Source organism: Catharus ustulatus, chromosome 12 (assembly GCF_009819885.2).
Source record: "Catharus ustulatus isolate bCatUst1 chromosome 12, bCatUst1.pri.v2, whole genome shotgun sequence".
NCBI classification, from domain to species: Eukaryota; Metazoa; Chordata; class Aves; order Passeriformes; family Turdidae; genus Catharus; species Catharus ustulatus.
In genome coordinates this window covers 3518668-3540402 of record NC_046232.1, presented here as the reverse complement: position 1 = coordinate 3540402, position 21735 = coordinate 3518668, and the positions used below count along the sequence as shown (strand labels likewise).

General features: G+C 46.7%; 1 protein-coding gene across 7 annotated transcripts in view; it reads right to left on the bottom strand.

Annotated features, from left to right (window-relative positions):
- The window catches only part of NEO1 (neogenin 1), a 168114-nt gene that overhangs the window by 15806 nt on the left and 130573 nt on the right, over positions 1–21735 (bottom strand). For 6 of the 7 annotated variants that reach the window (XM_033070546.1, XM_033070547.1, XM_033070551.2 and 3 more), the window contains exons 11-19: positions 20996–21134; positions 17400–17449; positions 16830–16974; positions 14970–15080; positions 11887–12081; positions 11221–11316; positions 9972–10195; positions 6726–6864; positions 3032–3139 (exon numbers count right to left, since the gene is read on the bottom strand). In XM_033070546.1, coding sequence (XP_032926437.1) covers positions 3032–3139; positions 6726–6864; positions 9972–10195; positions 11221–11316; positions 11887–12081; positions 14970–15080; positions 16830–16974; positions 17400–17449; positions 20996–21134 — 1207 coding nt within the window. The remainder of the gene's footprint in view (positions 1–3031; positions 3140–6725; positions 6865–9971; positions 10196–11220; positions 11317–11886; positions 12082–14969; positions 15081–16829; positions 16975–17399; positions 17450–20995; positions 21135–21735) is intronic. The other variant, XM_033070548.1, reaches the window with a different exon arrangement.

The following is a 21735-nucleotide window of genomic DNA, read 5'->3' as shown; positions in this document are numbered from 1 at the left end:
GCAGCCCACAGGAAATGTTCTGTTTGCCAGGGAAACCATCAGGGGCTTCCCAAGTGTGCTCTGACTTTGGCAAACACTAAAACCATGCTCAAATATCAGCCAGCCCTCCCATCTTCCCTCTGAACTGTTCAAAATAGATGGTAAGGAAAAAAAGACATTTAAAATATCAAGATTATTTCTATTTTGCCTTTTCCGTCCTTTTACCTATTTATAGACCAGATAAAGTAAAATAAAGCTGCCATTATCAAAACATCCTCAAAGAATTAATATTATATTACTTAAATTACATTAAAATGACAAAACATTCTCACACACAGTGACACAATTTGTGTTTATAATTATTTCATTATTTTTTAGTGTATTAACAAAGGCAACAAGAATCTGGAGAGAAGCCCTGCACATCCCAGAAAAAAAAGGTATGGGAAGAGTATATGTTAAAATATGTTAATATATTAAAATACAGTAAAATCACCAATCATTATGCAGCAAAAGCTTTATAACATTTTATACAAGATCAGCATAACACAAATACTTGAACCTCTATATATTTATATACACATATAAATAAATACTTGAACCTGTATTTAATATATATTGTATATAACACAATATACATTATATATTTTCATATATTATCTATATATTTGTATCATTATTTATATCTATATCTAACTTCAAGTATTTATTTTATATGTCACATACATGGAAATACAAATTTTTATATAACTATATATCTGTTATATATATCTGTATCTATAGATCTCTGTATCTGTAACATATCTATATATATTGAAGTGATGCTAAAAGCATTTGAACAGTCTGGAGGCACAAGTACTGAATGTCCTAATTAGTCAGCAGGTCTAACGATGCCCGAGCATGTGGGACCCAGACTGGCACAGCTCAGCATTCTCAACCCATCCCCAAATAGGGAGAGTGGAGCTGAAAAGACAAGCATTCCATGGATGGGAGGCCATGGAGTGACATCAGCACTGAGAATTCTGGCATCACTGACAGCATAGAGTGAGTTAATGAGCAGTAATTTCACAATTATAAGCTGCACTTCCGGGTGTCAGCACCTTTTTGTTCTTTGCCCATATATGTCTGGGGTTACAATACAGAGAGTGATAAAAGGTATCTGTTCTATCACCATCTCATGAGGGTGGGGGCAGTGATCCTTATCTCTGTGGGAGATATTCTGCTAATGGGCCATCCATTGAAACCAGGCAGGGCATTGTTCTTTATCTTTTCACACCCCATCCTTCCTCCAGCCAGTCATTTTCTGCTAATGGCCATTGAGTCCCACTGTGGGACTGATAAAATTACTGCATCCCATTGGGAGTTGCTCCAGCCAGGGGGAAGAGCCCAACATTTCTTACCAAGATAAAAACAGAGGTTTTGAGACACTAAGGGAGCCCCTTTCTTCACTGGATTCCAGAGAAAAACCGGATTTCTCCACATCACCACTGGACCCCTGGAGGGAAACTGCACCTTGTACAGGAGCACTGCTCCAACTGAGCTACATCTGTCACTGCAGGAGGATGCAGCCACCATGGAATGGGACTGCTGCCAACACCCTGCCTGACAGGGTGTCAGGTTGTACTCTGTCAGGGTTTGGGGTTTGTTCCTTTGTAGTACTGTATTTCTATTTTAATTTCCCTAGTAAAGAACTGTTATTCCTAATTCCCATATCTTTGCCTGAGAGCCCCTTGATTTCAAAATTATAATAATTTGGAGGGAGGGGGTTTACATTCTCCATTTCAAAGAGAGGCTCCTGCCTTTCTCAGCAGACACCTGTCCTCCAAACTAGGACAATATATAAGCCACACCTGATTATAAGCCACACTTCCAGGTTCGGACCAAAATTTTAGTCAAAATGCTGCGGCTTAAAATCGTGAAATTACTGTAATTAATTAGTGCCGGGTCCTTGGCTAATGGGGCTGTTCCCACCAGAGGGCACTCGGGCCCCACATCCCAAAAACTGAATGGGCTCTGGGAAAGGAGAGCTGGAGATGGGCTCTGGGAAAGGGGAGCTGGAGATGGGCTCTGGGAAAGGAGAGCTGGTGCCTGCTGCACTCAGGCTTAGCCCTGAATCACCATTTTAGTTCATTTTTAAGCTGTTAACTGCTGCTTGTGCAAAAGCTGATAAATACTGAACAGTTAGTTTCACCGGTTTCCTTCACTGCCAGGGGATTTTGAAGCTGGACAATGGGATAATTTTGCCAGCCCTGTACAGTAAATGCTGCTCTCTGTAGTTGTCTCCCCTCCCTCGGGTGTGCCCCAGTGTGAGACATTTGTACCCCTCACTGGCAGCCAAATCCCTCCACCAAAGGCTCCTATGTCTCCAGTCAATCCTCCTTTCCCATGGAAAGGAAACATTTTGCTCCCTTCTTCCAGGCATTGAATCAGTTTTAGTCTCTGTCCAGAACCTCTGCTCCAGCCCAATCAGGTGGTGTCCCTGGTTTGATTCTGCACCACAGCTAACTCTGAGCTCGGACCCAAAACTAGACACTGCAAACAACATGCCATTAAAATCTGATTTCAGCTTTAAACAAATTAAAATTGAAGTGGATTATTTCAGAAAGCTCTTCCAAATGGGAATCTGAATGGGAATTACAGAAGGGAATCAGTACTTATTACTTTCTGAAAAGTGGTTTATCCTATGTGGCAGTGATGCATTTTAAGGCAAGTAACAGTTTACACCTAATGGTTCTGTCAGGAGAACAAGAAACTGCTCTGAAGTCTGTTCTGTGACACAAAAATGCCACAAAGATGACAAAGAGCACTGGGATGGCTTCTCCTAAATAAACCTCTGATGGGCCAGAGGCACTAGGGGTAATTGCTGGAGACCATCTATTAGAGCAGCACGAGCAAAGGTTTTGGAAATATTTAAACTGGATTTCTGATTCCACTTCCATTTCTCACTGCAGTTAAGTTTATATCTGAGTATCTTTTGATGAGGTACAGAAGTAAACAATGAATCTGAGCTAGTGCAGAGACTGGCCAAGCAGACATGGCAGCCCCTGAACCCCACCTGTGATTTTGCCGTTGGCCTCCGAGGGCGGCTGCCAGTTCACGATGATGGTGCGGGGCTTGCCCTCCTTGCTCACCACGGTCACGTCCTTGGGGGGAGAGGTTGGTGCTGAAACACAAACCCAGAGTGTCAGCAATGGCTGCTCAGGGCCCTGGATCTTCATTTGATGTGGAATACAATTATATTTGGCTTATTCTCTATTTTATAAATCCCCCCTCGTGTAGCATCTCACTGATTTACCCCCTCACTGGCCAATGCCATCCAGTGTCAGTGCCTCCATCCCAAGTGGAGCTCCCCTTTTCCAGAGCACTTCTGGCACCAGATGTGATCCATGACTGAGCATCCTCAAAAAACTGAAAACTGGGACCAGTGACTTCTCACCTGAATTTCTTCAGTTATCAGAAAAATCCCTCAAACTTGTGAAAGATACACTCTATATAGGCAGGCATCTGAAATATCTCCCTCTTTCCAGGTTTATGGTGGGACTCAGACCCAGAAGTGCCACTTAAATCCCAATCAGCAAAGTAAATCCACCAGCAACTTAGAATTATACCAGCCTGGAATGGTTTGGGTGGGAATGGACCTTAAAGCCCATCCAGTGTCACCCTGTGCCATGGGCAGGGACACTTTCCACTGTCCCAGGGTGCTCCAAGCCTGGTCCAACCTGGCCTTGGACACTGCCAGGGATGGGGCAGCCACAGCTGCTCTGGGGAACAATCTCTGGGCAAACCTGTAATGGTTTGACCTCCTGAAGAATGATTTGTCATTTGGAAGGCATCTACAGCTCAGAGATGTTTCAAATGCAGAAGTATTTGCTGAACACAACTGGCCAACCTTTTTCCAGGTTGGAAGCAAAGGGAAAGAAAGGAGGGAAGACTTTTCCTTCTCTCATTAGCCTGTCCTGACAAAAATTCAGGGAAGAGCACAAATTGTTCCAGCAGAAAACTGAAATCCTTGCTGTGAACTGCAGCCTCCAGAGGGCACTGACCATCCCTGCAGTGCCACATCCTGAAAGCCAGGAGGCTCCTGAGGGGGCAACCCGGAGCAAATCTACCTTGGGTATTTAATACAACCACAGCACCACTGAACTTTCTGCATTTCCAGAGCTTTAGCTATGTGACCTATTAGAAATCCATCCATAAATCCTCTGGGATGGCCACCAATTATCCCTGTGATGAAGAGCTGGAAACCAGGGACAGCCAAAGCCCAGAAGTTATTCTAACTACCACCCCAAATATGTAAAAACAGGATTCAGAGGAAACAAAAATAGAAAATCAGAAGTAGTCCACAGGAGATCAGGAATACACAGATAACAAAGAGCCCAGAATTCCCTATTTTCCTTTTAGGAGCAAATCCTACACAACTTTCAGGACTATCCCAAAATAATGAGCCACTCACTCAGGAATTTGGCCAGTATTATAAATCACGAGATCTGTTATGAGAAAATATTTTTAGCCTTAAAAAAAAAAATTCTATTTTAAATTTTCTCCTTAATTCCCCAGCTTTTTGGTCATATTTGCAAATATTCCTTAAAAACACTTCAACCTGACCCTTCCTATTTACAGTAATTTCACGAATACAAGCCGCACCAATTTGACCAAAATTTTGGTGGAAACCCGGAAGTGCGGCTAATATTCCGGGGCGGCTAATCTATTAACAAAATTCTAAAAGCTGCCAACACGGAAGTGAGAGCCCGCGGCAGCCCCAAGCCAAGCTGGAGCCCGGCCGGCCCCGGCAGAGGTGGGAAAGCCTGGCAGAGGCGGGGCCAGCAGTGTGGGGGCGGGCGGCAGAGCCTGAGCCAGCAGGGCGGGGCAGGGAGGGCGGCAGAGCCTGAGCCAGCATGGCGGGGGAGCCCGGGAGAACTGGGGCTAGCAGTGCAGGGGAGCATGGCAGAAGCAGGAAGGCCGGCGGGTGGGGCTGCCTGGCAGCGGGGGAAGCCCAGCAGAATCGGGGCCAGCAGCGTGGGGGAGCCCGGCGGTGCGGGGGCCTGCAGTGCCGGCCAGGGCGAGGAAACGCGGCGGCGGTGCAGACGGGAGGGGGCGGCCGGCGAGCCTGGTGGCGGCGGCGGCAGCCCTGCCGGCGGGGCGAGCGAAAGCGGCGCTCGCGAAAGCGCCGCTCGCGAAAGCGCCGCTCGGCGAGCGAAAGCGCCGCCGCTCGCCGCGAAAGCGCCGCGGGGCGGGGCGGGCGCGGCGCTCGCGAGGCGCGGCGCAGGGCGAGCGAAAGCGGCAGCGGGGCGAGCGAAAGCGGCAGCGGGGCGGGCGGCGAGCCCGGCGGCGGCAGCCCTGCCAGCCGGGCGAGCGAACGCGGCAGCGGGGCGGTGCTGACGGGAGAGGGGGGCCAGCGAGCCCGGCGGCGGCGGCGGCAGCACCACCCGGCCAGCCCCGCCGAGCCGTGGCGCTGAGCTGGGCCACCCGGCCCCGTCGGCAACCATGAGCGGGCCGAGCCTTCCTGGCCCCGCCCCGAGCCAGTAAAGCCCGCTATGCCGCGATCCTGTTACTAATTGGCCAATTTGTGAAAGCTGCGCACGGATTCTCGCGACGAACGAAAGTGCGGCTAATATTCGGGGTGCGGCTTATCTATTGACAAAGACAGCAACATTGTCGAGGCACTGGAAGTGTGGCTTATAATCCGTGCGGCTTGTATTCGTGAAACTACTGTAAATCCACTGTGCCCTCCTGCACTGAACCCTTGCTCAAGGGCTTTGTGTCAAATTCTCTTTTAGAAAGCTTTATTTGTGCAGCTTTTACAGTCCCTGCACTCAGAGCAGAGTTATAGCTGAGGATTGAACATGTGTCAGCAGAATATACCAAATGGAGTGTTTCATGTAGGCTGGGAATAGTGGGATGGGAAAGAAGCCCCAGCCCAGAGCTGGCCCCACATAATGGAATTCCCACCCAAAACCACAACAATGTTTTCAAAAGCAACTGAAGCTCACTGAGGTTTTGATTTTACCCTGGGATTGCTTTTTCTTAAGCAGAAATTACAGAATTTCTGTGATAGAGTATCTGGAAAATCTCACTAATTCTTTGCATGTTTGATTTTCTGGCTGTGTTTTAATTTAGAAGGAGAACTCTGGGCTCATTTGGATGGGTTTCTTGTCCTCCACAGTCCATCTAAAGAGAACCCTAAGCATCATAAGCAGAAAATTTAATTGCCCAAAGTTCATTTAACACTGCAGGCTAAGAAGAGCTAATGAAGGGCAGGTCGGGGAGAGGGCCTGGCCCTCACAGTCACTCCCTGGGCCTGAGTTTTTCCTGGTAGCTACAAACCCTCCTCTGTTCTGCACTGAACACGGATTTAGGGCTCATTTGGATATCTTAATGCCTACAGTGATTTTTTTTTTTGGTCTTCATCTGCCTCATGTACCTTTTCACTCTGTAACAATTATCACATTTTTAGCAAATTTTAATTACCATTTGCTGAAGTGTTTTCTTTGTATTTGCTGTTAATGTGGTTTTTGTGAGACTTTCTTCCCTCCTACCCATGAACTGTGGTACATTATTCATGACTTCTGTGTTATTTGATGTAAATTCTCCTGCAATCATCCCTTGCAATTTTGAAGTATGTTGTTGTTTTTTAATCAGAATTTCTGATTTAACTATTCAGAACCCTCCCAGCAAGTGTTAATTAGCAGAACCATTTCAGGTGGAGGTTTCCTTAGGAACATGCCAGCCTTTCCAGAGCCCAGGAGTACCGTATTCAAAGGTTGTCCCGTGTGCTGTCATGCTCCAGGTGCTGGATCTCCTGCCCTTGGTCACCATCACCGAGAACTCATAGAGGGTGTTTGCCTTCAGCCCTGTCACCAGATAGCTCAGAGTGGTGGCATTTGCAGTCTGAAAGGGAAAGCAGGGTCAGCACTTCCCAAAGCCACAGCTCTCAGACTCCCCCAGCCCACGTGTTCCCAGCATTTCCATAACCACACTCATTAATTCGGGGCTGGCTCTTCTCTGTCGTGCAAATTCATTAATCAAATATCAACGTTTATCCTCCACTAGAAATTCTGCAATCAGCAGGAGCACTTAACAGCAGTCATTTAGAAATGAAAAAAGAGAATACAAGATCCAGGGCCCACTTGTTATGCAGTAGTTAAACCTCTGTTTACCTGGGGGCTCATTTACAGCATTTCATTAACTCCTCTGGCTGGGGAAAACAAAAAGCACAGCAAGGAACAGTCCTGCTTGGAAGCTGGAGCTGCCTCCCAGATTCCTACTGGAATTTCCACTACAACCTTAAATGTAATAAACAATCAACTAAAGATACACTTGTGAGACTTGAAGAGAATGAAACTTTACTTAGATGTAGATTCTTTCCAGAAAAAATGGTTATTTAGGATCACACAAGGAAACTATCCATGGATCATAGTGGAATTTGTAATTCAGCATTAATAAAGATCTGGTGTTTGTTATAAATGGCTTCAGCACCAACACAGTGTACTGGAGGCCCATGGAAAAGGAGGAAAGCTGTATTTACAGATGTGTATATTCCTCACCTTGACCTGCAGTGGTGTAAACACAGAATTAGAGAGTTGTTTCAGGATCTGACAAGGCCACACAACAACTGGAGCAGCCACTGCCTCCAGAAACCCCCGAGTGCAGGTGATTTATTGTCAAGGTAAAGGCACCTTTTCTGAAGGCCCCAGCAGTAACAAAGAAACCCTGAGATCTCCAATACCTTCATTTCTTTTTTCTTACAAGGGATGGAAGTTCAGGAAATGGTGATACAAGGGATGACAGTGATTTGTGCCCAGGGCTTTGCTGTCTGTGGCCAGACAACAAAGACTCATAAAATGAATTAAAATTAAATCCTCCATTGGCTTTAAGCCTCTCCTTGGTACACACTCAGTGCAGTTTGGAATGGGTGGGACTGTGTCTGAGGGGCTGTGGCACAGCTGGAATGGGCACAGCTCCCTGGGGAAGGCAGGGAATGCAGGACTCACTGGGAGGGATAGAATGACAAGTCCAAAGCAGGAATCTTTCCCTCCCATCTGGCATTACCAGCTGCCGTACCCCAAAAAGTTCTTCCTCTCTGGGATGCTGGAATTCCCAGCACTATTTAAGCATTCCAATATTTGATTATTGTGGCAGCTGGGCTGCTTTTACAGGTGGAAGTTCTGGTTTCCATCTCTGGCCTTGAATCTTGGTATCTTTTAGTTTCCCTGTGCATCCCACACTGAGTGTGAATGACACACTCGAGCCCCCCTGGAGTGTCAGACTCCACAATTTAACAGCACTTTATTATTTTTAAGATCCTAGCCTATCCCACAGTACCAAACCATGTGCACCTGCTAGAAATAAACTCCATAAATATTATCCTGAACAATTTGTTTCTCTTTTATGCAGTCCTAAAAGATCCAATGATCCCTGATGGATCCCAGGGTAGCTGCAGGACAACCCCACACACCAACAAGGGGGCTTTGGAAAACTGCTCCATGTTAGTGCAGAGACACAGTCCAAAGCACAGGAGCTTCATCCCATCTGTTCCTGGGTTTCCAGGCTCAGACTGGCACAATTGTGCACAAACTGAGGAAAACAAAGCTCCTTAGAGCACACAGCCTCTTCCTCAGGAGTTTGTGACAGGGCAGGAACGGGGTAGAGGCAGAAAATGTCAGTGAATGGTCTCAACACCCAATCTAGGGATGAGAGGGAGAATGAAACCCCACTGAGCTGAGCAGATCAGCTCTGGATCCTGCAGAGGTGATGCAGGATTTCTGTCCCCAAGAATGGGGACATTTCAAAGCCTCTGGATGCAGCGAGCAGGAGCTGCAGAGGGGCCAGGACAAGCACTGCACTCTCTACAGTGAACTCAGCACAGCCTGACTGAAACCCAGCACTCCCTGCAAGGGTCTGACCTCCAAAAAGCACTGACCAGCTCAGGAGATGATTTCCAACAGAAACAAGGGAAGAAAAGCTGGACGTGGGTTCTCCAGACACCATGGGTTACATGTGACTGGAGCAAATACCTCCAACTTCTTTCCTTCAGGCAAATCCTTTCTACAGTTTTGAGTAATTTTAAACTATATTCCATCATTTGGTGTTGGCTTTGATCACAGCACAACTTGTTGCCCACTGACCACCAGCACCGGAACAGCAGGAATAGTAAATTTACCATTTTATTCCATTTTCTATTTTATTTCATTCTTTTAAGCAGTTAGCTAATGAATCTGCAGCTTTATTTAAACCACTCCTGAGACATCCTCTGCACATGACCCAGGAATGTGGCTCAGAAGAAACTTGCTTTTAGAGAAGGAATACACACATATTTACATCATTTCAATACAGAAAATATCTGGATTATAACAAACTGGCTCTGCAGGAGCATAAAGGGAGCTCCACTGGCTGGGTATTTTAACTACCAGTTCCTCTGAGTCTCATAACAAATGTGAAATTTGCAGTCAGCAGCTTTGAGCCCTCCAGGTAACTCTGAAAATTAATTAAAAAAAATCCAACCAACCACCAAACCAAACCCCAAATCCAGTCTCCAAATCAAAACACATGAAACTGGAGGAATGCAAGGATACCATAAAGTTCTTGTTGCACATTTTGAAGCCACTCAGCTCCCAAAGGAAAGGTTCACTATGAGTTCTGCACGAACTGAAAAGGTTCTAAAAGGAAACTTTGAACCATGGGGTAAATGTGTTTTCCCTGCATGGCTCAGTGAGGGGCCCCAGTCCCACACTGCTTGCAGTTCTTCAGTGATTCTCCAGAGGGGAGCCCACACCTCCCGCTCCTAGGGATCGGGCAGGGGGAAGTTCAAACTATCACTGTGTCCACAGAACAGAGCAGCTCTGGAAATTTCCATTCACTCCCAGAACAGCCCAGCTCCAGCTCCATCCCACAGGAGACACAGGGCCCATCCCACAGGGCCCCTCCAAGGAGCCCAGCAGCCTTCCCAGAGCTATGCCTTGCCCTCTGGGCTGGGAAGCTCCTGTGGGACTCAGTACCTTGTACTTGGTGTTGGCAGGGATGTTGGTTTTCCAGCGGACGGTGTAGAACCGCGCGTCCGTGATCTTCTGGTTCTTGGGCAGGGAGTTGTCTGCCCAAGTGATCCTGATGGTGTCATGGCTCAGGATGGAAGCCTGAACTCCCACCGGGGGCATCATGGGAGACGGATCTGGCACTGGAGTGTATGGAGCATTAATAACAAACAAATCAACCTCGGAAGTGTCTGCGCAATCCATGGGGAAAAGGCCGTGGTTTAGAATTAAAAAAGGAGGAGGTGGCATTTTAATGTCAACCAAAACAAAAAAGAGGGGATGCAGGGAAGTGCAATGAGATGGAAGGTGAGGAATGGAGAGAAAGAGAGAAAAGCCAGAGTTAATAGGTGACATCAGACTGGGTAGCAACATCACTCTTGCATTGTTCTCCCTCCTCCAGACAACAAGACAACAAATCCCTGCTGGCATAGCCCTAATTAGTGCCCAGGGCACTCAGCCATGGCCTGGGAACCCCAAACAGTCCGTCACTGTAACTTCATTTGCCTGGAGTGTCCACTGGGTCCTCTCCCAGAAAATGAGGACACAGAGCTGGAGCTCTGGATGAACAAATGCCACTTCCCAAACACATGAGGACCTCCTGAAAGGCACTTTCAAAGGAAGGTTTCAAGTGAGAGACTGACTTGCAGTAACTGTGCAACTGCAATTCCAGTATCCTCTGGATAATCTCCAAGCATTCCAGCTCATCAGGACTAACCCCATGTGTTGCACCTCCACCAAATTCCTGGGTGGTGTCAGCAGGCTGGGAGGGACCCCAGAGAGCCATGGCAACAGCCCACCTGCTGCACACTTCTCTGCTTTAACCTTTTCTTTATGCATTACAAGCCCAAAATAAAAATTGCCAAGATTTTGTTTAGTGTGAGCGACAACAGAGGGACATAAAGCAAGCACAGGCATCATGTTCAAAATCTCAGTGAAAAAGACCATAAACTCCCAGCTCAGGGCCTTCAGAACTGCACCCACATGGGTTGTGCTCAGCTAAGGGGAATGTTTGGAGTAAGAACATCCATTAGTAGTTGCTGGGTGAGTTTGGAATTTACAAATGAGCTCAATTTAGGTGGTTTATTGGGAACGTGCGAGGCCAAGCAGTGACAGGGACAGAGAGCACAGAATGAACTGACTGCCAGGACTCTTCCATCACCCAGCCCATCCCATCCCATCCCAGCTGCTCAGGGCTCTGAGCACTCCCAGGACTCACCGGAGTGGGGCCGGGTCACAGCGCTCTCATACAGGGGGATCCCTTCCCCCACATTGTTGAAGGCTTTCAGGGTTATCACGTAGTGGGAGCTGGGATCTAAATGGGAAAAGAAATCAACACAACCACTGAATCCTGGTTTCTGCTTCTCCATACCTTCTTTGTTCAGTATTTCAATTTTGAACTGGAATATGTGATTTGAACTGAGAAGTCTCCACACAGATCTTGTTCATGGCCACAGAAACTCAGACTGGCTTGGGCTGGAAGGGACCTTAAAGCCCATGTCATTCCACCCCCTGCCTGGGCAGGGACACCACAGCTCCAATCCATGGTTGCAGCAAATTTAAGCACAGCCAAACCAGAAGCGAGAAAAACTAACTAGAAGAACAAAACCAAAATCACTCAACCCTGTGATTTGATGGAATTCCCAATATTGCTATTTCTCTCACTTTCAGACTATTTACCTCCCACAGAGAGTTCTGTGGAGCGGTGAATCTTTATTTTCCTTCTAAAGGAGCCACCAGTGAATCCTGGTGACATTTCAGTCCCTTCTATTACCTGCAGCTCCGCATGGAGCACAGTGAACTCGGGCTGCTGCTCAGATGGAAATTATTTAAGGAGTCCTGAGGGAGGCTGGGCTGGGGCACAGATCACGTTCCCTGCACTCACCCAGGTTCTCAATGGTGTAGTATCTCTGTTTGTAGTCCACCTTGATGGTCTGGGCGTGGGGGCTGCCGATGCCGTAGCCGATGGCGTAGCCCCTGACCACCACGTCCTGGTTCTCCGGCGGGGTCCAGCTCACCACGATGCTGGTGACCAGCGGCCGCACGTGCAGCGAGCTGGGCACCTCGGGCACACGGCTCTCTGCAGGAAAAGGGAAGCAGTGCAAGGCCTTCTCTCAATTCAAGGCAATGATATGGAGACCACGAGGCAGGAAGGTCAAACAGAGCATTTCTGAGTGTTGGAATGAGTACAATGAAACTTTGGTGTGCAGGAGAGAGCAAAGAGTTCCAAGAGCAGAGTATTACCATTACATTCCAAAAGATCTTCCCTTTAAAAGGCAGGATGGTTGTGCTGAAGCTCAGGGGGTTGGGATGGTTTTTGTACTGATAGCATAGGGTTAAAGATGTTTCCAAAATCATGGGAATTGTATACAATAGATTCAGGGGGTGGAAAGGTTGGGTCTGGTAGGGAAAGAGAACCAGGCCCTTGGAGCGAATGTTGAGCTTTGTCTTTATTATATCATGTGAAACTGCACCTGTGTAATCATCATATGATAAATAATATGATTGTTAAATGCAATAATTGTTTGGTAAACTGAATATATGATTGTTTAATGATAATAAGACTCATGAGAAGTGATGTCACCGTAACAAGAATCATGAGAAAGGGGATTTTGGGGACCTGATGAAAATCACAAGAATCCATGCTTGGATAAGATCAATGTATACAAGAGAACAATATGGGTTTAATAATTGTTATAGAGTTACATAATGAAAAGGGTATAAAAACATGTCCCTCTGGAATCCATGTGGGAGTCAGATTTGGGTTTGTAGCCCTTACTCACAGAGTTCTTAAATAAAAACCCCTGCATATAATCATCCTGAGATTATGTGGTTCTATGCTAACAGTATCAGATCTGCTTAGGCAGATCCACGTTGCCCATGTTGTCATCCAGTTTTCCAAATACGCACCGGTTATATCCCATCCTTCCCCTCCACAAATCCATCTACTTACAATTCCATCATATTACAGACTTGTGGGTATTGCAGTAATGACATGGAAAAGTCTGGTGATGAAAGAAAGGTTCCTGAGCTGGTTGTAGCATTAAACAGGATATTCCACAGCTTTAAGAACTGCACTACAAAGGGCTCTCCTCACTTGGATTCCCATAATTTATACAACGTATGTAGAAACTACACAGCCATACTAAAAGTTCAGAAAACACACAGTCAACATCAAATGTTCAAACCCTTCCCCCAAAAGCAACACAAGTCTGACCCCATCCCACTGAGACACGGAATGTGGATCCCTAACACCAGAACACTTCCACAATGTGCCACTGTAAGCCCCTAATATTTCTCCTAAGAGGTTTTTCCCCACTGTTGACTGGAACCTAAAAGCAATCTCCCAACTGTCCCTGGAGTGTCCCTAACTTTGGGTTCACTTCTCAAAAATGAAATAAATCCTTTTGTTGGGTGCTGGAGGATTAGGGATAATTCCCTGCAATAGCAGACTGAGCTCCCCACTCCAAAAGGAATCAAGGACTTGTGCTTCCTGCAGGGATTTCATTTTAATGAAACACGCTGCATTTCTCTACAAACATTTAATAAAGCACCACAACAGGATTATTTGGATCACAGCACAGCCCTGGCCCCCAGCCCGGGGAGCTCTTGGGCTGCTGCTGACACAGCTCAGCAATTCCAGTTCCCAACTACTAAACACAGCAAAGCTCCAAGTGCAGCAGGAGAGGTGACATTTCCACTGCACTGGGGACAAACTCTGTACAACTGTTCAACACCTCCTGCTCTGCACTCAGGGGGAACCTGCTCTGACTCCAACGTGGAATTTTAACACTTCTGCTCCCCTTTACACCCATGGGACTCTCCTGGGAATTATTTTCTATTTAAACTCAAAAAGCAGCTGTGGAATAAAAAGAAATGATGCCTCATATGTCTGCTGAACCTAAGAAAAGCAAGATGAGCTGTAAATGCATTTGCATGGTGTTAAAATTATCCACATGAGCTTTCTAAAGGAAGAAACCCAAGAAATGCAGTGTGCACACACAGATCTCACAGGTGTATTCAAGAGCTATATGAATATCATGCTATGTTGTCTTAAATGTACATTTTTATTACTTTATTCAATGGAAAGAATATGTAGAAAGTCAGATTTCCTGCAACATGCAGAGGTGAAAAAATTTAAATGACAAAGCCAACAGAGAAGGAAAAAGTTATTTTTTTTCTTCCTCCTTCTGCCCTGTTTAAACTTAAATTTAATCCTGGTGCTGTCCTTTGGCAAAGTGCTGTTAACTCCAGTTCAGGGACACTTCCATAGCTCTCTGAGGTGCTCATTTACAGAGTTCTGCCCCACTTTGGGGACCTGACAGCTCCAAGGGTGCGTCACATTCACTAAGGGTTGACAGACACACAGACCAAGGAATTTCCAGTATCCACATCCCTGAAATCCATGGACTTGGTGGAACAGACCCACTGTTGAGAATCCTTTACAGCACAATCAAAGAGCTTTGGAATATCCCATTTAAGCTCCAACAAGCTCAGGAACCTTTCTGCCATCATTGGAATTTTAAATGTAATTATTTTAATACCCACAATTTCAACATAATTGTGTATTTAGCAGCCACAGCAGAATTTCTGTGGGTCAAAGAAAACACAGCACCAACATGTGGCTAAGACTGTGAAGAGCTGTGGCTGAGAACATTTTCCATTATTTCTTTCCGACTGTGACATCTCATTGTCACTACAAATGAATATTCCTTAGCAGAAAGCACTTGATGCCAACACAGAGCACTAGGAAGTGTAGAAGCAGAGCTTCATTTCAAGCCACTTTATTAACTTGGCAAGAATTTTCTGTTTAAATAGAAACTGATGTCAATCCTAAATAAACCCCATTGTACACCTAGAACAGAAGTGAAAACACAGAGGTTTGCCTTTCAAAGAGGCAGCCAGATGTCAGTGAAATAAAATGAATGAATTCCCACGTTTTGCTGTCCCAATCCCAGGGTCTCTCACCATCCAGGTCGCTCTCGAAGGTCTCAGCTGACACCCAGTCAGTGGCGGGGCCGGTGCCATTGATGGTCATGGCAGCCACGCGGAAGCTGTACTCGGTACCGCGCTCCAGGCCTGCGGGACACGGGGCAATGCCCACAGATCATCAGCCCAGCAACTCCCAGAGATCCATCAGCCCAGCAATCCCCACAGATCCATCAGCCCAGCAACTCCCACAGATCCATCAGCCCAGCAATCCCCACAGATCCATCAGCCCAGCAATCCCCACAGATCCATCAGCCCAGCAATCCCCACAGATTCATCAGCCCAGCAACTCCCAGAGATCCATCAGCCCAGCAACTCCCAGAGATCCATCAGCCCAGCAATTCCCACAGATTCATCAGCCCAGCAATTCCCACAGATCCATCAGCCCAGCAACTCCCAGAGATCCATCAGCCCAGCAATCCCCACAGATCCATCAGCCCAGCAATCCTCACAGACCCATCAGCCCAGCTACTCCCACATATCATCAGCCCAGCAACTCCCAGAGATCCATCAGCCCAGCAATTCCCACAGATCCATCAGCCCAGCAACTCCCAGAGATCCATCAGCCCAGCAACTCCCACATATCATCAGCCCAGCAATTCCTACAGATCCTGATTAAATCCCAGGAACCATGGATAACCCAGCCATCCACCCCTGCTTCCCCCAGAGTGTCAGCACTAAAAAGGACTGTGAGGGCCTCTTTGCAGTCATGTTTTAACTTAGGGCTGTTAATTAGGTTAATTAATTAGTTTTAAGAACAGAAACACCCCCACCATTACCAAATCTGGGGTGGCAGAGGCAGCAGGTGAGCAAATTTATACAGTTGTATAATGAATGTAAGAGTCTGTACTAAAAAAACAGAGCACTGTGAAAAGGCACTCAAAATTTGATATATGGAGCCTCTCCAGCAGGTTTTGTTGCTGCCAAAACCATACTGGAATTACAGGAATAACTCAATTCTCTGAGAAAAATGAGACTTACGAAGTCACAGCTAGAGTTTTTGACAAAAAAATCAGAGTATCTTGCTAGAAACTCATCTAGAATTTCCCAGTTTCTTCTCTTTTGACCAAGCATTCGTATACAGAGATTTTAAAGAGAAACACCATGTAGTGTTGCTCCTGTTCTCATGCACTGCTTGTTCCTGCTGAACAGAGCTGTAACTCAGGCAGCAACATGTGACTGACACTAAGTGATGGACTAGACTGGATTTTTAAGTGTACAAAAGGAGGAAAAGCATTCCCTCTAGAATATTCCATGGATATGAGGTGGGATATTCCAGGGATGCCTGAGGTCAGCCATTCCAAGGGCTTGGAGTTAGGTCCAGGTGCCTATGTCAACCCTGCCCAGCCCCTCCTCCACTGCCCTCCTCCTCCACACTTCCATCTCTGGCATGTGGGAACACAATGAGCCCAGGGTCACCTTCTCCAGCCCTTTTATAAACATTTTATAAGGAATCATCCAATCCACTTAGCAAATCCATCAGGGCTAGGAATCAGGTCACAAGCTCCAGCCACCACCTGCAGCCCACACGACCCCAGAGCTCCTTTGGGAGCTGCTTCTGTTTGTCTTCCAAGCAGAAACTCCACAGAATCCTGTCCCTGAGCTCCCTGAACACACCCAGGCATCCCTGGGGAGAACAGGACCCCCACAGAATCCTGTCCCTGAGCTCCCTGAAAACAGCCAGGCATCCCTGGGGAGGACAGGAACCCCACAGAATCCTGTCCCTGAGCTCCCCAAACACACCCAGGCATCCCTGGGGAGGACAGGAACCCCACAGAATCCTGTCCCTGTGCTCCCCAAACACAGCCAGGCACCCCAGGGAGGACAGGTCCTGCTCACCTTCGATGAGCTGGGAGAGCTGGGTGCCCCCTACGCTCTCGGTGACATCGCTCTTGCGGGAAACTTTCCGGTAGCGGATTTTGTACCCGGTGATTTGCCCACTGTGGGTCCCAGCAGGAGGGGGCTGCCACTGCAGCAGGATGCTCTGGGGAAGGCAGCACAAGAAGGTATTTGGAAAAAAAGTCTTTAGGAAAGCTTTAAAAAAACATCCCTATGCACAATTCCAATGGCCCAATGGTCAAATATTCCACTTTCTCTTCTCAAGTACCCAAGGCACTCCAGAAGTGTGTCTGTGTGTGCCCACACTGCAAACAATAGTGACCAGGGATCCCAGCTCTGATCCTTCAGGGCCTCATTAAATCCCTTTCATCATTAGCACTGTCACTGCATCCCACCACAGCCAGCCCACAGCTGGACTGCAGTTCTTCCAAGCTCCACATCCATATATTCTCTATAGAGTTCAAAAGCTGCATGGAAGGAAAAAGGCCCAAAGCAGCTCCAAAATGTGGCCCATCTAAGACCTCCCAGCCTTTTTTTACCCACTGCCAGCAAGAAATCCTCCAATCTTACCTTGGAATTCCGTACCTCCAGCGTTAGATTCTGTGGTGGAGCACTGGGAACTGGAAACATTAAAGGAATTACAACCCCAAAACTTTCAAATATTGCATTTCCACTCCCAACTACTCTCTGCTCTCATTTGCTATGGAAGTACAAACCATTCTGATTTAAGGCAGCACTACCAATCCTCCCACAGGTACTCTCTGACACAGTCAATGGCTGACGAGGGTTCTATATTTTCATCATGAATAAAAAACTTTTTATTCAGGTATTTATTTTCCTACCTATCTAAATAAAATGTTTTATATTTAAAAACACTTCTCAAACTCTCACAGAATGAATCCCATCCAGGTCTTTCCCAAGGCAAATCTTTAATGAACACACTGCTTGATTAAGGAAACCCACATACATATTTCTGGCCTGGATTTTGTTATCCTGATTTTCTGTAACAGGAAACCTCTGAGACCCCAGGGCCTTGTGATAGTGAGGAGGTGAAGAGCATCTCAGATGCTGGGGCTGCCTTTGAACTCTCAGCCTTTGCTTGTTCTTTACTTGCTGCTCATGGCAGTGAAATCCAGGCAAAAAGGGAGAGGAAGAAAAACCCTGGAAGCAGGAAATTGATGTGGTACCACTGCAAAGGTTGGCCCCTGGCAGAGCTGAGGCTTCCCTGGCAGGAAGGGGAGAATCCACTGAAGCACAGTGATGGGCAAGGAGCACAGGGATAAAGGGATGAGGACTGCTCCAGCCTGCAGAATTCATTTTCCAAATAACAGTCCAGCCACAGTAACATCCCAGAGAACCCCTCTGAGGGCATGAAGTGGAAGGAATTTGGAAAGGCTCACTGAGATAGGGTGAAACAAACCCCCCTTCCCCACCACCCCATGGCAGAAATGGAGAGGGGCAGGATTAGCCTTCCCTTCCCTTGGCAACCCAGCTGAACCTGAAATCAGCACACCTGAGGATGAAGAGCTGTGGGTCTGAGAAGCAGCACAGTGGAGAGGAGAGGATACAAAGCCAAGCTTTCTTTGCTCCTCCAGTGCCACTCCTGCCACGGAAGGGACACTTTCCACTATCCCAGGGTGCTCCAAGCCCTGTCCAGCCTGGCCTGGGACAATTCCAGGAATCCAGGAGCCACCACAGCTTCTGTGGGCACCCTGTGCCAGGGCCTCCCCACCCTCACAGGGAAGAACAGGGATTTGCTATGGAAAGGCATCTCCTGGAGTGGGACAGCACATGGAGAGCAGCTGGGCAGGAGCACCAGGACATGCTGATGGCTCAGCATGTGAGACTGTGAGGGAAGGGCCTCAATCACACTGTGAGGCTCAGATTCCACTCCCAGCTGTAATCCCTGATCATGAATTCCAGGATAGGAGAAGCAATCCTCAGGAGAAGCACATAAACCTGGGTTCAAATGGTAATACCTGCAGAGTTATCCCTGCAACAAGGCACTGTAACAGATTAGGAGCAAATAGCTACATAAAAATGCAGATGCTTTGTTAAATCAGGGCTAAAGGAAGCTTAGGGAGAAATCCCTGCAAGGAACACGGAGATTGCTCCTGGACACCACAACAGGAAAACACAGGAGGAAAATGTGCATCATTTTGGAAAGATTTGAGAGCTTCCCAGGGTTAGGAGACTGAAAAAAGCAAGATTACATCCTTCAGAGAGCTTTAGAAAGTATGTACCTATAGGTTAAGTGTGAAAACTGAAGTTGGAGAAGAAAGAACTACAGGAAAACTTCAAAATAACATTGTAATTAATAATAAATTCTTTTTCAAACAACAAAGGAGCTGCCAGCCCTTCAGAGAAATCAGTGAGCAAACTTTCAGCTAGGGCAGAAAAAGCCAAAGATAAGGGCACACAAGTCTCTCTTTGCATTGGTACTGAGGGGAAGGGAAAGGAGAGGTTTCCTTGACACCCTTCCAAAGGATTCCCATGGTCTCTCCAACTGAAGTGTCAGTGTAAAAGCTTATGGAAGAGTCAAACACAGCAACAGCAGCCTCTTGCCAGGGCCATGTGTTATCCATCCAGGAATTCTCAAGGAACTGGGGAATGAAACAGCTTCAAGACTGTAACCATTACCAGTTTATCTTGTACCAGAGGTGGCAAAGTGGTGCCAGCATTAAAATGAGACCAAACTCCACCTGCTGGGTCAGAAACTTCCACCAAATCAACCAAAGTAACAATAAAGCATGAAACTGAGAGAGCAGAAGCTAGAATAAAAGCAGAATTGGGATTTCTCCCTCCTTCAAGGGAAATCCCTGCAATTTAAAGCAATGAGGGCATGGGAGGGAAGTGCTTGCTGGAGTAAGGAGCTGGTTGAAAGAAAGGCCAGAGCAGGAAGATACAGGAGTAAATGAACAGGGGAGAACCCAGGGTGTGATCCGGTGGTAAAGAACTGCACAAAGACTTTGGGATGATTCCTTTTGGTGCTCAGAAAAACACAAAAAGCTCCTCAAATGCAAGTAATGCCTCACACCTTTGATACTGTTTTAGTCTGCTCTACCTCAGTTTCTAAAACAAAGGAGAAAAGGAACCTGGAGAAAAATTCAGAAAAGGGCACTAAAGATTGAATCAGCTTCCACAGGAGAAATGGGTAACATTCCTGTGTCTTTGGAATCTGGAAAATGGATTAACCAAGGAAACCATGGTAAAGGTCCACAGAATGAGGAGTGGGACAGAGAAATAATCAGTGGACACACGATAGTCCCTCTTTCAGGAGCACAGCCCCAGGCAACAAGTGACCCCAACACAGAGCAGGGGCAGAAGAGACAGAAAGGAGAGATTTTTCAGAGAAAATTAATCTGTGGAACCTTTACCCACTTGATGTTGTGGATAAAGCTGGTGTGGGTTCAAGAAGATGCTGACAGGGTCTCATGGAAGAGGAACTGAATTAGCAAATACACAGAAATCACTGCAAAGTCAAGAAGTGCCCCAGAAACAAAGCTGGAGTTAGAGAGAGTTTGGGACAATATTCCCCTCTGCTCCTGGTCACTCCTGGGGAGAGGATTCCAGGCTCTGCTCCCTTTCCCTCTGAATGTTCTTCTATAGAAACTTCTGTCTAACAAATAAAAGTTACCACTAACTCTGATCACTCTGCAGTCGCTCATGTATCTCTGTGTGCTCACATCACCTCTGTCTGCCTTATAAAAAATACTGACTTCACATCCTGCTCTCACCACTCTGTGAGATGGATTTAACAGTATCTGTGCTGGAGTGCAAACATGGGAACACAATTAAAACAAAACCACTCCAAAACCAAGAGTTTGCTCATATGTGAGAGAGCCTAGAAAATAATTTGGAGTTGGTGCCTTCAGTGTATATTTTTTCTGTCCATGCTCGATGTAGGCCCAATAATGCATGAAATAAATGGCTGATGCTGGAATGAAGGACACCATTGTTCTGGAATTACAATCCCAGATCCTTCTGCAGGTGTAGCAATTTTCCTTCACCCAATTCTGGAAGACCTCCGGGGGGATTTTAACCGTGAACAGCCGCATGCAACAATGCACAAACCCCATAAAAGTCTAGTTAAAGATTCACTTGTCGGAAATTGCCAGGTAATTCCTGGAAAAACCCCAAAATCCAAAGAAGTGGAGCAGCTTTACCGTCTGACAGGGTCCGGACCACGACGTCGTGTGTGGAGACACCGGGGCCGTGTTTGTTGTAGGCGACCACGCGGAAGCTGTACTCAGTGAACTTCTTCAGCCCGGTGACCGTGTGGGACAGGCCCCCCACGTCCACGTCCTGTCCCCAATGACACCCCAGGGCAAACTCAGGTCAGCTCTGCAGTGCCAGCCACACCACAGAGTTCCTGCACAACCTGTGTGTCAGCTTCAGGCACAGCCAGCAGGAGGATGCCAGCTCTGAGTTTCCAGGAGAAAATTCTCCCTGTCTTATTTAAATCCTAACATGGAGACTGGTCCTGGGCATGAAAAGAGAACTGGAAACTCTCAAAACCATCATAATATGTATCACTATAATTGAACTAGTGGGATGCAGAAGTACAAAAGGCAACAGCCCAATTTAAAAACTGATGTAAAAATATTTAAAAGCTAAGGAAAATATTCTTCCCTTTGCTTTCTACAGCTGGAATGATACTGATATGCAATCAGATGGGAATGTGGCTGTGAGGACTGGGATTAATCCTCATTCTCAGGTGGCAGCCCACACTTCTACAGAACACACTGAATGCTTCAGTGGCATGCTAAGAAAATTTAATTAATTGGATGCTCAGCAATATCAAAACTGGGTCCAAGAACTATAGAAAGTTTGGATTAGGGATCATGCCAAAATCAGTATTCAGCCTGAACTGCTAAAACCCAGCCCACAGCTCTGTGCAAGCATA